This window comes from Mus caroli, unplaced genomic scaffold (assembly GCF_978045245.1).
Source record: "Mus caroli unplaced genomic scaffold, Mus_caroli_1 scaffold_17, whole genome shotgun sequence".
NCBI lineage: Eukaryota > Metazoa > Chordata > Mammalia > Rodentia > Muridae > Mus > Mus caroli.
The window spans coordinates 13,453,000-13,465,818 of NW_028227272.1; the positions used below are offsets into that span (position 1 = coordinate 13,453,000).

The following is a 12,819-nucleotide window of genomic DNA, read 5'->3' on the forward strand; positions in this document are numbered from 1 at the left end:
TTTTAATAGCTGAGTAGTACTCCATTGTGTAAATTTACCACATTTTTCTGTATCCATTCCTCTGTTGAGGGGCATCTGGATTCTTTCCAGCTTCTTACTATTATAAATAAGGCTACGATGAACATAGTGGAGCATGTGTCCTTATTACAAGTTGGAACATCTTCTGGGTATATACCCAGGAGTGGTATTGCTAGATCGTCCAGTAGAACTATATCCAATTTTCAGAGGAACCACCAAACTGCTTGCAATCCCACCAGCAATAGAGGAGTGTTCCTCTTTCTCCACATCCTCACCAGCATCTGCTGTCACCTGAGTTTTTGATCTTAGCTATTCTGACTGGAGTAAGGTAGAATCTCAGGGTTGTTTTGGTTTGCATTTCCCTGATGATTAAGGATGTTGAAAAGAAAAATTTATGTGCTTCTTAGCCATTCGGTATTCCTCAGTTGAGAATTCTTTGTTTAGCTCTGTACCCCAATATTTAAGAGAGTTATTTCGTTTTTTGTAGTCCACATGCTTGACTTCTTTATATATATTGGATATTAGCCCACTATCAGATTTAGGATTGGTAAATATCTTTTCCCAATCTGCTGGTTTCTGTTTTGTTTTATTGATAGTGTCCTTTGTCTTACAGAAGCTTTGCAATTTTATGAGGTCCCATTTGTTGATATTTCAGCTTTCAGCACAAGCCATTGCTGTTCTGTTCAGGAATTATTCCTCTGTGTTCATATCTTCAAGGCTTTCCCCCCACTTTTCCTCTATAATTTTCAGTGTTTCTGGTTTTATGTGGTGTTCCTTGATACACTTTGACTTGAGCTTTGTGTAGGAGATAAGAATGGATCAATTCGTATTCTTCTTGAGCCAACACCATTTGTTGAAAATGCTGTCTTCTTTCCACTGGATGGTTTTAGCTCCCTTGTCAAAGATCAAGTTGCCATTGGTATGTGGGTTCATTTCTGGGTCTTCAATTCTATTCCATTGATCTACCTGTGTGTTGCTGTACCAGTACCATGCAGTTTTTATCACAATTGCTCTGTAGTACAGCTTGAGGTCAGGCATGGTGATTCCACCAGAGGTTCTTTTATTGTTGAGCATAGTTTTTGCTATCCTAGGTTTTTTGTTATTCCAGATGAATTTGCAAATTGCCCTTTCTATCTCAGTGAAGAATTGAGTTGGAATTTTGATGGAGATTTGCATTAAATCTGTAGATTGCTTTTAGCAAGATAGTCATTTTTACTATATTAATCCTGCCAATCTATGAGCATGGGAGATCTTTCCATCTTCTGAGATCTTCTTCAATTTCTTTCTTCAGAGACTTGAAGTTCTTATCATACAGATCATTCACTTCCTTAGTTTGAGTCACACCAAGGTATTTTATATTATTTGTGACTATTTTGAAGGCTGTTGTTTTACTAATTTCTTTTTCAGCCTGTTTATCCTTTGTGTAGAGAAAGGCCATTGATTTATTTGAGCTAATTTGATATCCAGCTACTGCACTGAAGCTGTTTATCAGGTTTAAGAGTTCTCTGGTAGAATTTTTGGGGTCACTTATATATACTATCATATCATCTGCAAATAGTGATATTTTGACTTCTTCCTTTCCAATTTGTATCCTCTTGATGTCCTTTTGTTGTCGAATTGCTCTGACTAGAACTTCAAGTACTATATTGAATAGGTAGGGAGAGAGTGGGCAGCCTTCTCTAGTCCCTGATTTTAGTGGGATTGTGCCATGGACTGGGCTCTGTCGGCCTCCCTCAATCCGTGGAAAAATTGGGGTTCTGGACAGGTGGGCAAGGAGTTGGCAAGAAATGTTAAACAAATACGAACACAAGGGAGTGCCATATCTCAAAGCAAGCACCAATCTTATAATACAAAAGAAAAGCAAGAAGGCTAGGCAAATGCATTTGCTAAGGTACACTGTTTCTTAACACAATACAAAGAAAATGCATACATAAGTAGATGATGGGAGCCAGGTCATGTTTACAACTGAGAATAGGAACAACCCTTAATTAAGATCAGCTAAACACAGGAGGCAGGTGAATGCTCTGATGCAATGCTAGTCTATTGTTAAACCCACCACCGGGGTCCTTTAGTAAATACCTAATTATGCTATTCCTCTGGGCCTAGTGAAAAACCTGCACCAGGGGAATTCCATTCTACTAATCCTTTCATGAATAATACTACAACTCACCTATTTCCTAGTCCATTGTGTATTCCTGTTTATGGGTGTGACTCTGCTATTGTTCTAACTAATTACATGTAGACTAGCCCTGAGCTTTTCTAGTTCTATTCAAGTAAATTATAATGCCTAATTAGTTTCACTGTCTCTGCTAGAAGTAAATTTGAATGTTACTGAAGAGGGAACATTCTTACTGAATTCCAAGCTCAGGGTCAGCTTCAAGGACTTTCTAGGACATTGGAACACTAGCTGAGGCTTAGTTATATGTCAAAATCAATCCTTAAAGGCAATTATAATAAAAGAATATTGAGGGAAAGCACACAGATCTGTTTTCTGACTAAAGCAAGGATAGATTTGGAGCATTCGTTATACAGATTTGGAGCATTCTTTATACAGGATGCCACGGTTCCAGGAGACTAAGTTTCCATGAACTTTTCACCTCAGGACTGCATCCAGATTTCTGGACCTTTCATGCGGTTCACTACTGGAGTGGATGTGGCATGATTACTTCAAGTTTCTCTCCATTTAGTTTGATGTTGGCTATTGGTTTGCTGTAGATTGCCTTTGTTATGTTTATGTATGGGCCTTGAATTCCTGATCTTTCCAAGACTTTTATCATGAATGGGTGTTGGATTTTGTCAAATCCTTTCTCAGCATCTAATGAGATGGTCATGTGGTTTTGTCTTTGAGTTTGTTTGTATACTGGATTATGTTGATGGATTTCCACATAGTGGACCATCCCTGCATTCCTGGGATGAAGCCAACTTCTTCGTGATGGATGATCATTTTGATGTGTTCTTGGATTTGGTTTGTGAGAATTTTATTGAGTATTTTTGCATCCTTATTCATAAGGGAAATTGGTCTGAAGTTCTCTTTCTTTGTTGGATCTTTGTGTGGTTTAGGTATCAGAGTAATTGTGGCTTCATAGAATGAATTAGATAGAGTACCTTCTGTTTCTATTTTGTGGAATAGTTTGAGGAGAATTGGAATTAGGCCTTCTTTGAAGGCCTGATAGAACTCTATACTAAACCCATCTGGTCCTGGGCTCTTTTTGGTTGGGAGACTATCAATGACTGTGTCTATTTCTTTAGGGGATATGGGGCTCTTTAGATCATTAATCTGATCCTGATTTAACTTTGGTACCTGGTATCTGTCTAGAAAATTGTCCATATCATCCAGGTTTTCCAGTTTTGTTGAGTATAGCTTTTTGTAGTAGGATCTGATGATGCTTTGGATTTCCTCAGGTTCTGTTGTTATGTCTGCCTTTTCATTTCTGGTTTTTTTAATTAGAAAACTGTCCCTGTACCTTCTAGTGAGTCTGGCTAGGGGTTTATCCATCTTGTTGATTTTCTCAAAGAATCAGCTCCTGGTTTGGTTGATTCTTTGAATAGCTCTTTTTGTTTCCACTTGGTGGATTTCAACCTTGACTTTGGTTATTTCCTGCCATTTACTCCTCTTGGGTGAATTTGCTTCCTTTTCTTCTAGAGCTTTAAGTTGTGCTGTCAAGCTGCTAGTGTATGCTCTCTCTAGTTTCTTTTTGGAGGCACTCAGAGCTATGAGCTTTCCTCTCAGGAATGCTTTTATTGTGTCCCATAAGTATAGGTATGTTGTGGCTTTATTTTCATTAAACTCTAAAAAGTCTTTAATTTCTTTCTTTATATCTTCCTTGACCAAGTTATCATTTAGTAGTGTTGTTCAGCTTCCACGTGAATGTTGGCTTTCTATTATTTATGTAGTTATTAAAGATCAGCCTTAGACTGTGATGATCAGATAGGATGCATGGGATAATTTCAATATTTTTGTATCTGTTGAGGCCTGTTTTGTGAGAAATTACATGGTCAATTTTGGAGAAAGTACCATGAGGTGCTGAGAAGAATGTATTTCCTTTTGTTCTAGGATAAAATGTTCTCTAGATATCTATTAAATCTATTTGTTTCATAACTTCTGTTAGTTTCAATTTGTCTCTGTTTAGTTTGTTTCCAGGATTTGTCCATTGATGAAAGAGGGGTGTTGAAGTCTCCTACTATTATTGTGTGAGGTAAAATGTGTGCTTTGAGCTTTATTAACGTTTCCTTAATGAATGTGGCTGCCCTTGCATTTGGAGCATAAATATTCAGAATTGAGAGTTTCTCTTGGAAGATTTTATCTTTGATGAGTATGAAGTGCCCCTCCTTGTCATTTTTGATAACTTTGAGTTGGAAGTCAATTTTATTCGATATTAGAATGGCTACTCCAGCTTGTTTCTTTGGACCGTTTGCATGGAAAATTGTTTTTCAGCCTTTCACTCTGAGGTAGTGTCTGTCTTTTTCCCTGAGATGGGTTTCCTGTAAACAGCAAAATGTTGGGTCCTGTTTGTGGAGCCAGTCTTTTATTCTATGTCTTTTTATTGGGGAATTGAATCCATTGATATTAAGAGATATTAAGGAAAAGTAATTGTTGCTTCTTGTTATTTTTGTCGTTAGATTTGGGATTTTGTTAATGTGGATATCTTCTTTTAGGTTTGTTGAAGGATTACTTTCTTGCTTTTTCTAGGGCATAATTTCACTCCTGTGTTGGAGTATTCCCTTTATTATCCTTTGAAGGGCTGGATTCGTGGAAAGATATTTTGTGAATTTGGTTTTGTCATGGAATACCTTGTTTTTTTCCATATATCATAATTAAGAAGTTTGCTGGGTATAGTAGCCTGGGCTTGCATTTGCATTCTCTTAGGGTCTGTATAACTTCTGTCCAGGATCTTCTGGCCTTCACAGTCTCTGGTGAGAACTCTGGTGTAATTCTAATAGGTCTGCCTTTATATGTTACTTGACCTTTTTCCCTTACTGCTTTTAATATTCTATCTTTATTTAGTGCACTTGTTGTTCTGATTATGTGTCGGGAGGAATTTCTTTTCTGGTCCAGTCTTTGGAGTTCTGTAGGCTTCTCGTATGTTCATGTGCATCTGTTTCTTTAGGTTAGGGAAGTTTTCTTCTATAATTTTGTTGAAGACATTTACTGGTCCTTTAATTTGAAAATCTTCACTCTCTTCTATACCTATTATCCTAAGGTTTGGTCTTTTCATTGTGTCCTCAATTTCCTAGATGTTTTGAGTTAGGATCTTTTTTAATTTTTCATTTTCTTTGATTGTCGTCTTCATGATTTCTATGGAATCTTCTGTACCTGAGATTCTCTCTTCCATCTCTTGTATTCTGTTGCTGGTGCTCGAACATATGGTTCCTGATTTCTTTCCTAGGATTTCTATCTCCAGAGTTGTCTCCCTTTGGTTTTTCTTTCTACTTCCATTTTTAGATCTTGGATAGTTTTGTTCAATTTTATCACCTGTTTGGTTGTGTTTTCCTGTAATTCTTTAAGGGATTTTTGTCTTTCTTCTTTACGGTCTTCTATCTGTTTATAAGTGTTTTCCTGTAATTCTTTGAGGGATTTTTGTGCTTCCTCTTTAAGGTCTTCTACCTGTTTAGCAGTGTTCTCCTGTATCTCTTTAAGTGAGTTAATAATGCCCTTCTTAAAATTCTCTACTAGCATCATGAGATATGATTTTAAATCTGAATCTTGCTTTTCAAGTGTGTTGGGGTATCCAGGTCATGCTGTGGTGGGAGTACTGGTTTCTGATGATGCCCAGTGTTCTTGGTTTCTGTTAGTAAGATTCTTACGTTTGTCTTTCGCCATCTGGTAATCTCTGGTGTTAAATGTTCTTGCTGTCTCTGGCTGGAGCTTGTTCCTCTTGTGATCCTGTTAGCCTCTGTCAGCACTCCTGGGAGTTCAACTCTCTCCTGAGTCCCAGTGGTCAGAGCGCTCTCTGCAGGCAAGCTCTTCTGTTGCAGCAAAGGTGCCCAGAGGTCTGGGTCTCAGCTCTGCCTCCTGACTTAGAATCAAGGCCCAAAGGGACTCTGTCCTTGAAGCTCTGTTGCTTCTGCGACCTGCATGCTGTCCTGGGAAGATTGGTCTCTGAGACACCTGGGATACAAGATGGAGCTCTCACCTGAGTCCCAGGGTCAGAGCCCTCTCTGGAAGCCAAGTCTCTTCAGTGATCCTAAGATCCTGGGTGTTCTAGAGCACCTGTGGAGTAGAGAGTCCTCTGGGGACTGTGGAACTGTCTTCCGAGTTTGCACCCAAGGTGATGTGGTGCTGGCGCCGATCAGAAAGAACTCCAGCAGCTAGTCTGGTCAGGAGGGTTTCCTGTGTCCCTGTTCCTGCTGGCACAGGCCCCTTCTGGTTGTTTTGTAAAACATGTTGTGTTCCATTCACCAGTGATCCCAAGATCCTGGGTGTGCTAGGGTGCCTGCAGTGTGAAGAGTTCTCTGGGGACCATGGGACCATCAGCTGAGTTTGTGCCCAAGTTGGCCCCTCTTCTATAATTTTGTTGAAGATATTTACTGGCCCTTTAAGTTGGAAATCTTCCTTTTTGTCTATACCTATTATCCTTAGGTTTGGTCTTCTCATTTTGTCCTGGATTACCTGATTCTTTTGGATTAGGATCTTTTTGCCTTTCACATTTTCTCTGATTTTTGTGTCAATGTTTTCTATGGTATCTTCTTCACTTCTTCTATCTCTTGTATTCTGTTTATTATGCTTGCATCTATGGCTCCTGACTTCTTTCCTATGTTTTCTCTTTCCAGGGTTGTCTCCCTTTGTGATTTCTTTATTGTTTCTACTTCCATTTTTTAGATCCTAGATTGTTTTGTTCAGTTCTTTCACCTGTTTGGATGTGTTTTATGTATTTCTTTAAGGCTTTATTTATGTCCTCTATTGTCCTCCATCATCATCATCATGAGAAGTGACTTTAGATCCATATCTTGCTTTTCTGGTGTGATGGTGTATCCAGGACTTGTTATGGTGGGATAGTTGGGTTCAGAAGCAAAGTAACCTTGGCTTCTGTTGCTTCTGTTCTTATGCTTGTTTCCTGCCATCTGGTTATCTCAAGTGCTCCCTGCCCTCCATATGTCTGATTGGAACCTGTCCTTCCTGTAATCCCAGTTAAGTCAGAACTTCTTAGAGTCCAGCATTTTTTGTGATCCTGGGATTCTGGGATTCTGTGATGCTGAGATTGTGGGTATGTTCTTGGCAGTCAAGCTCCCTCTGAGACCCTGAGATCCTGGTGTGAACAAGTTCCTGTGATCCTGCGATCCAGGATCCTGGGATCCTGGGATCCTAAGATCCTGGGTGTGTTAGAGAATCTGGAAGTGGTCCCTCCTCTAGGGACTCTGGGAATGTCCACTGTGTTTGAAACCAAGGTAGACCAGAGCCAACCTTAAAGAACCTGAGCCGCTGGCTAGGCGTGGTGGCGCACGCCTTTAATCCCAGCACTCAGGAGGCAGAGGCAGGCGGATTTCTGAGTTCAAGGCCAGCCTGGTCTACAAAGTGAGCTCCAGGACAGCCAGGGCTATACAGAGAAACCCTGTCTCGAAAAACCAAAAAAAAAATAAAAATAAAATAAAATAAAAAAATTAAAAAAAAAAAAAAAAGAACCTGAGCCGCTAGTCAGGTGGGGTTCCTGTGTCTGTGCTCTAGCTGGTCCCAGGCATACCTGGTTCTGTTGGAACAGATGTTGTGTTCAACTCACCAGTGATCCTAGGATCCTGGGTGTTCTAGGGAGCCTGTGGGGTGGAGTGTCCTCTGGAGACCGTGGGACTGTCTGCCGAGTTTGGGGCCAAGGTGGCCTGGTGCTGATGCCAACCAGAAGGAACCCTGACAACCAGCTTTCATGTAATAATTTTTTAATTGACTGTTGTTTGGTTTCTATTTTAATTATTCTGCAGAAATTTTAAATACAGATTGTTTATTTAGAGAAAAACCTCTGTCCCACCTCATTGTTACAAGTGAGTATAGTGTAGTCTAAACTTTTATGTAGGCCATTTTTTTTTTTTTTGCTCATGTACACTGAAAAGATTTCAGAACATAAGAGACAAAATGAAAATAATACTTAAAGATATTTTCACTGACAGAACATGTTTATGAGGAAATATTTAAAGGGGAATATTATTGATTTAAAGCAAGGAAGAAATTTATAGGAAGCTCTCAAATGTTTTTAAAAGATTCGCATGCTTTTATTTTATATATAGTGTTATTTTCCTGTGTGTATGTATGTGCATCATATGAGTGCATTGCCTGTGATGGCCAGAAAAGTGTCAGATTCCCTGAAACTGGAGTTACAAGTGGTTGTGAGCCACCACTTGGGTGCTGTTAATTGAACCAGGTTCTCTGGAAGAACAGCCAGTTGTCTTAACCACTGATTCATCTCTCCAGCCCAGCAGTTAAAATTGTTAAGATAAAAAAATGAGACTATTTTACATGTATCTGATATTTCAGGTTATTTAATAAATGTCTTTATGTTTGATACTTACATTTAACATTTAGACAACCAGACATATATCATACTGGATATTTTATGGAAAGCAAATTACTGAAATTTTAATGTATGATTAAATATTTCTATATGGAAGGTCTTTTTTGACTTGGAAACCATATTAAGACAATTACTTTTTGCAAATTTATGTTTCTGTACAAAAGATTTTAAGAACAATAAGACTATTCTAGAATATAGTAAATTATAGCAACAACAGGACAACAACAAAGTACATCACAATATCATTAAAACAGGTACCATGGCAGGCAAATGGCACCAGTACACATGCAAAGCTAGTATTCTGAACCAAAGAGCAGAATGGGCTTATGAACAAGAAATTGAATGTAGAAATATTGTCCTAATCAGGATTATGAACTTACACAAATACAAATTACTGTGACATTGAAGTCTAGACTGTAAGAATAGTTAACACAACAATATAAAACCAGTAAAAAAAAACAGTTGTAGAAATTCTTCTATATTAAGATTACATCATGGACTTCATTAATTATAGTTTATTCCATAGTATTAGCACACAACGTGGTTATGTAAAATAAATGAGGATCTACAAATTGCTTCTGACATGATACTGGGAAGAATACTGGAAAATTGGAAACCATTGTGTATAAGAAAAGAAAAAACCCACTAGTGATGTTACAGAAAATCAGTAAAGCATTTGAAAGAGATCAAAACTCTAGGAAGTAAGTGGAAAGATGGAATTCTCTTTTTTTATTTGATTAAAGAGTTGCAATGCCAGTTTTGCTACCCAGACTATAGGCATTTCTTGATAAATGTATCTCTCATGACTTCCTTCTGAAGAGTCTTCTCAGAGCTCCCATTAGGTCCTTATTCCTCAGACTATAGATGAATGGGTTCAACATGGGGGTTACCACACTGTACATAACAGATGCTCGTGCAGTTGAGTGTGAGTTTTGTGTAAAAGAAGAACTAAGATACACACCTAAGAGTGTAGAATAGAATAATGAAACAACTGAGAGATGGGATGCACAGGTGGAGAATGCTTTGTACTTCCCCTGTGATGATGAGATTGCTCGTATGGAGGAAACTATCTTAGAATAAGAGTAAAGGATGCCAGCAAGAGGACCACCACCCAGCAGTATAGCTGCAAAGTACATCACCATGTCATTAGGAAAGGTGTCATTACAGGCAAGTAGTACCAGTTGATTAAGCTCACAAACAAAGTGGGGAATTTTCAAGTCTGTACAAAAGGACAGCCGCAGTGCCATTGAACTTTGCAGCAAGGAATTCAATGCTGTTGTGACCCAAGACCCCAAAACTAAAAATCCACAGAGGCGGCGGTTCATGATGACCATATAGTGCAAAGGGTGACAGATTGCCACATATCGGTCATAGGCCATCACAGCTAGAAGAAAGTTATCTAAAACTCCAAATAGTATGAAAAAGAATACTTGAGAAATGCAACCTTCGTAGGTTATCACCTTGTTCTTTGTCTGTATATTCACTAGCATCTTTGGGATGCTAGCAGAAGTAAAGCAGATGTCTGCAAAGGACAGGTTGGAAAGGAAGAAGTACATGGGTGTGTGAAGATGGGAATCTGTTATGGTGGCAATGATAATGAGAAGGTTCCCAAGCAGAGTGACCAGGTACATGAACAAAAATAGTCCAAAAAGGAAGGGTTGCCATAGAGGATCCTCTGAAATTCCCAGGAGAATAAATTTTGAAATTTGTGTGTCATTTTTCAACTCCATATAGCTAATACACCTAAAAAGGAGAAAGGAACCTGATGTAATTCCATTATTAAATAAAACATTATGCAACATTAACCTGACAGAAAAACTGTAGTTTATACCGTATTGTTAGGACAGTAACTCCTGCTTTGTGTATGAGCGTATTGCTTTATAGGGCATTCCATGGTATGACTTATTTAGAACTATCATCTCACTCTAACCCTTACCCCAGAAGACTTGTATTATATATGTTCTTAATGGATTCTTTGTTATAGTTGGAAATACAATTTAATATTGGTTTTGCTCTATATATACTCCTGAGATTATATTTTACTATGATCATTTCTATCTAGTGATTAACTAAACATAATACATTAGTTCCACAAACAATGATAGATACAGATTTTAAAATATCAAGTCTCCAGGGAGTAATATTTTCTAATTAGCTCAAGTGGTTCCTGAGAGACAGAAAGGAAGAAAAACTTTCTTTATTCGAGCTGCATTTCAAACCCTGTATGATCCCTTGAGGAGTCACAAAACAATAATACATAAAAACAACTTCTCAAAAGATAAACTATTTTATCAATTTGGTGCTCACATACTTACAGGTTGAGCTTCCATTTGGTGAAAAAAAATGCAGAGAGAAAAGAAGACATCATGTGAATTAAATATAAAATTGTTTCCCACACCACTCAAGGTTATTTTGAATTTTAACTTATACACAATAATTCAATATGTCCAATTATACAATACAATGCTGTGATACATGTATACATGACATAATAACCTAGTCTACATACTTCATATATTTACCAACATGAATTCCTGTAGTTCAAACCTTTAAGGTATTTCCCCTCTAGATACTTTGAAGTTTGTGATTCATTAGCTACAGTTATCCCTGTGTGCAAAATAGGGCATGATCTTCTCATGTCTTGCTGTGACTTCCTAACATACTACTCAAGCTTCCTACCCCTCAACTCCCACTCCTCAACCTCTGAAAACTAGTAGTTTACTCAACTTCTGTAATTAAAATGTGTTAGGTTCCACAGTGAAACATTAGTGTGCATGATTCTGTGGAGTGCACCAAGATTATAGGAAGACAATAGCAGGTTAGACCCCGATTTCCCCATAGAGATATTTTCTGTCTTATTGTGGACTTTCAAAGTTTGTCTATTTGGATAAACAATATTGAAGCATTATAATTGTGCCAGGTATCATCAAAGTCTCAAATCTTCTCCACATGATCTTATATAAGATTCTGTGTACCCATCAGAACAAACTACTGAATATGCCTAATCCCTGAGGGCATTGCATCATATGCACATTTTCAAGTGTGCTTCATATTGAAATTGTAACTAAATATCCAAGTGAGAAGTATTCTGTTTTGTTCTCATTTCTATTTTCACAGTTAGAGAAATATGTTTGTATTATATGGAATAAGGCTTTTAAAATGAGATATTATATAATAAAAGTAATTGCAGTGGAGTAAGGTCATATTTAACTAATTTACTCTAAATCATTTGTGCTAAACAAAATTAAGTAGGATAGTAACATTGATTGAAAGAGCATATGTAGTCCCCATAGTTCCTCTAATGTTTTCAAGAGGAGTTGATAACTGAACTTGAAGTGATCTAAAAATAATTGAATATCATGTTTCTTAAACATTGTGGTGCATACTACATGCTCAGTAACTATTTATTAAATTAATTGAGAATTGAGTCTCAGTGCACTTAAATAACTACTTGGATATATGATTCAATCTAGAGTAAGATAATATCGGTTCTCTAGCAGACATATTACAAGCTGAAGTAAAAACTCTTTGAAAACAAACCATACATTCTGAAAGAACATTTAAAAATATCCACATGTAGATTTCATGAACAAAATTATCTGCAATGCCACAAAAACTCAATAGTAAGAAGAGGGAGATATTCAACAAAATAGAAAAAGCTAAACTAAAATCTATGTGGCATAGGTTAAGTATAAGCTAAGCAAACTGTTGTTTCATCTCAGAGATGGGGATCATCTCACTTTATCGTGTGTTCCTCCCCATTTAATGAAATACTCTATATCAGCAAATTAATTATTAAGATCCTAACAACACCCATTATCTTCAGATGACTGCATCAATGGATTAATCAGTTAAGTATGTAAGTTGCTGCTGACAACTGTAAGCTCCTGGCCAGGTGACCTTGTAAGTGTTTCTGGTTTTGGTCTCTCTTCTGTCACACCTGCAGAGCCCTCAGACTCACCTGGATAGGGCTGCTGGATGAAAAAACCCTTATTGGAAATCTAATTTTTCCCCTGGATAGTTGAATATAAGGACTGAAAATAGTTCGAAGACAGCAGGAAGGGGTCATGAATCAGCTTCCAAGATAGCTGAACACCCTTAAGAAAACGGAAATGTTCTGTCCACAGCAGTGTTGCATATGTGGAGACAAAGACAGGAGAGGTACTTAAAGGTCTGTGTATCTGCATATTATGTATATTTCCCTCTTGTCATCTCCAGACCTGATTACATAATTTTCCTATGGGACTTTGCTTTTCATTGAAATATGTGTTTCTTGTGGAGTCTCTGTTCCCAAGACATCTGA

At 37.7% G+C, this 12,819-nt stretch overlaps 1 protein-coding gene across 1 annotated transcript; it reads right to left on the bottom strand.

Moving 5' to 3' along the window:
• Nucleotides 1–9,316: 9,316 nt before the first annotated feature.
• Nucleotides 9,317–10,255, bottom strand: LOC110311727 (olfactory receptor 7A40). The gene has a single exon (XM_021185225.2). The coding sequence runs from the start codon at nt 10,244–10,246 to the stop codon at nt 9,317–9,319; it is 930 nt and encodes a 309-aa protein (XP_021040884.1). The 5' UTR covers nt 10,247–10,255.
• Between the last annotated feature and the right edge of the window lie 2,564 nt (nt 10,256–12,819).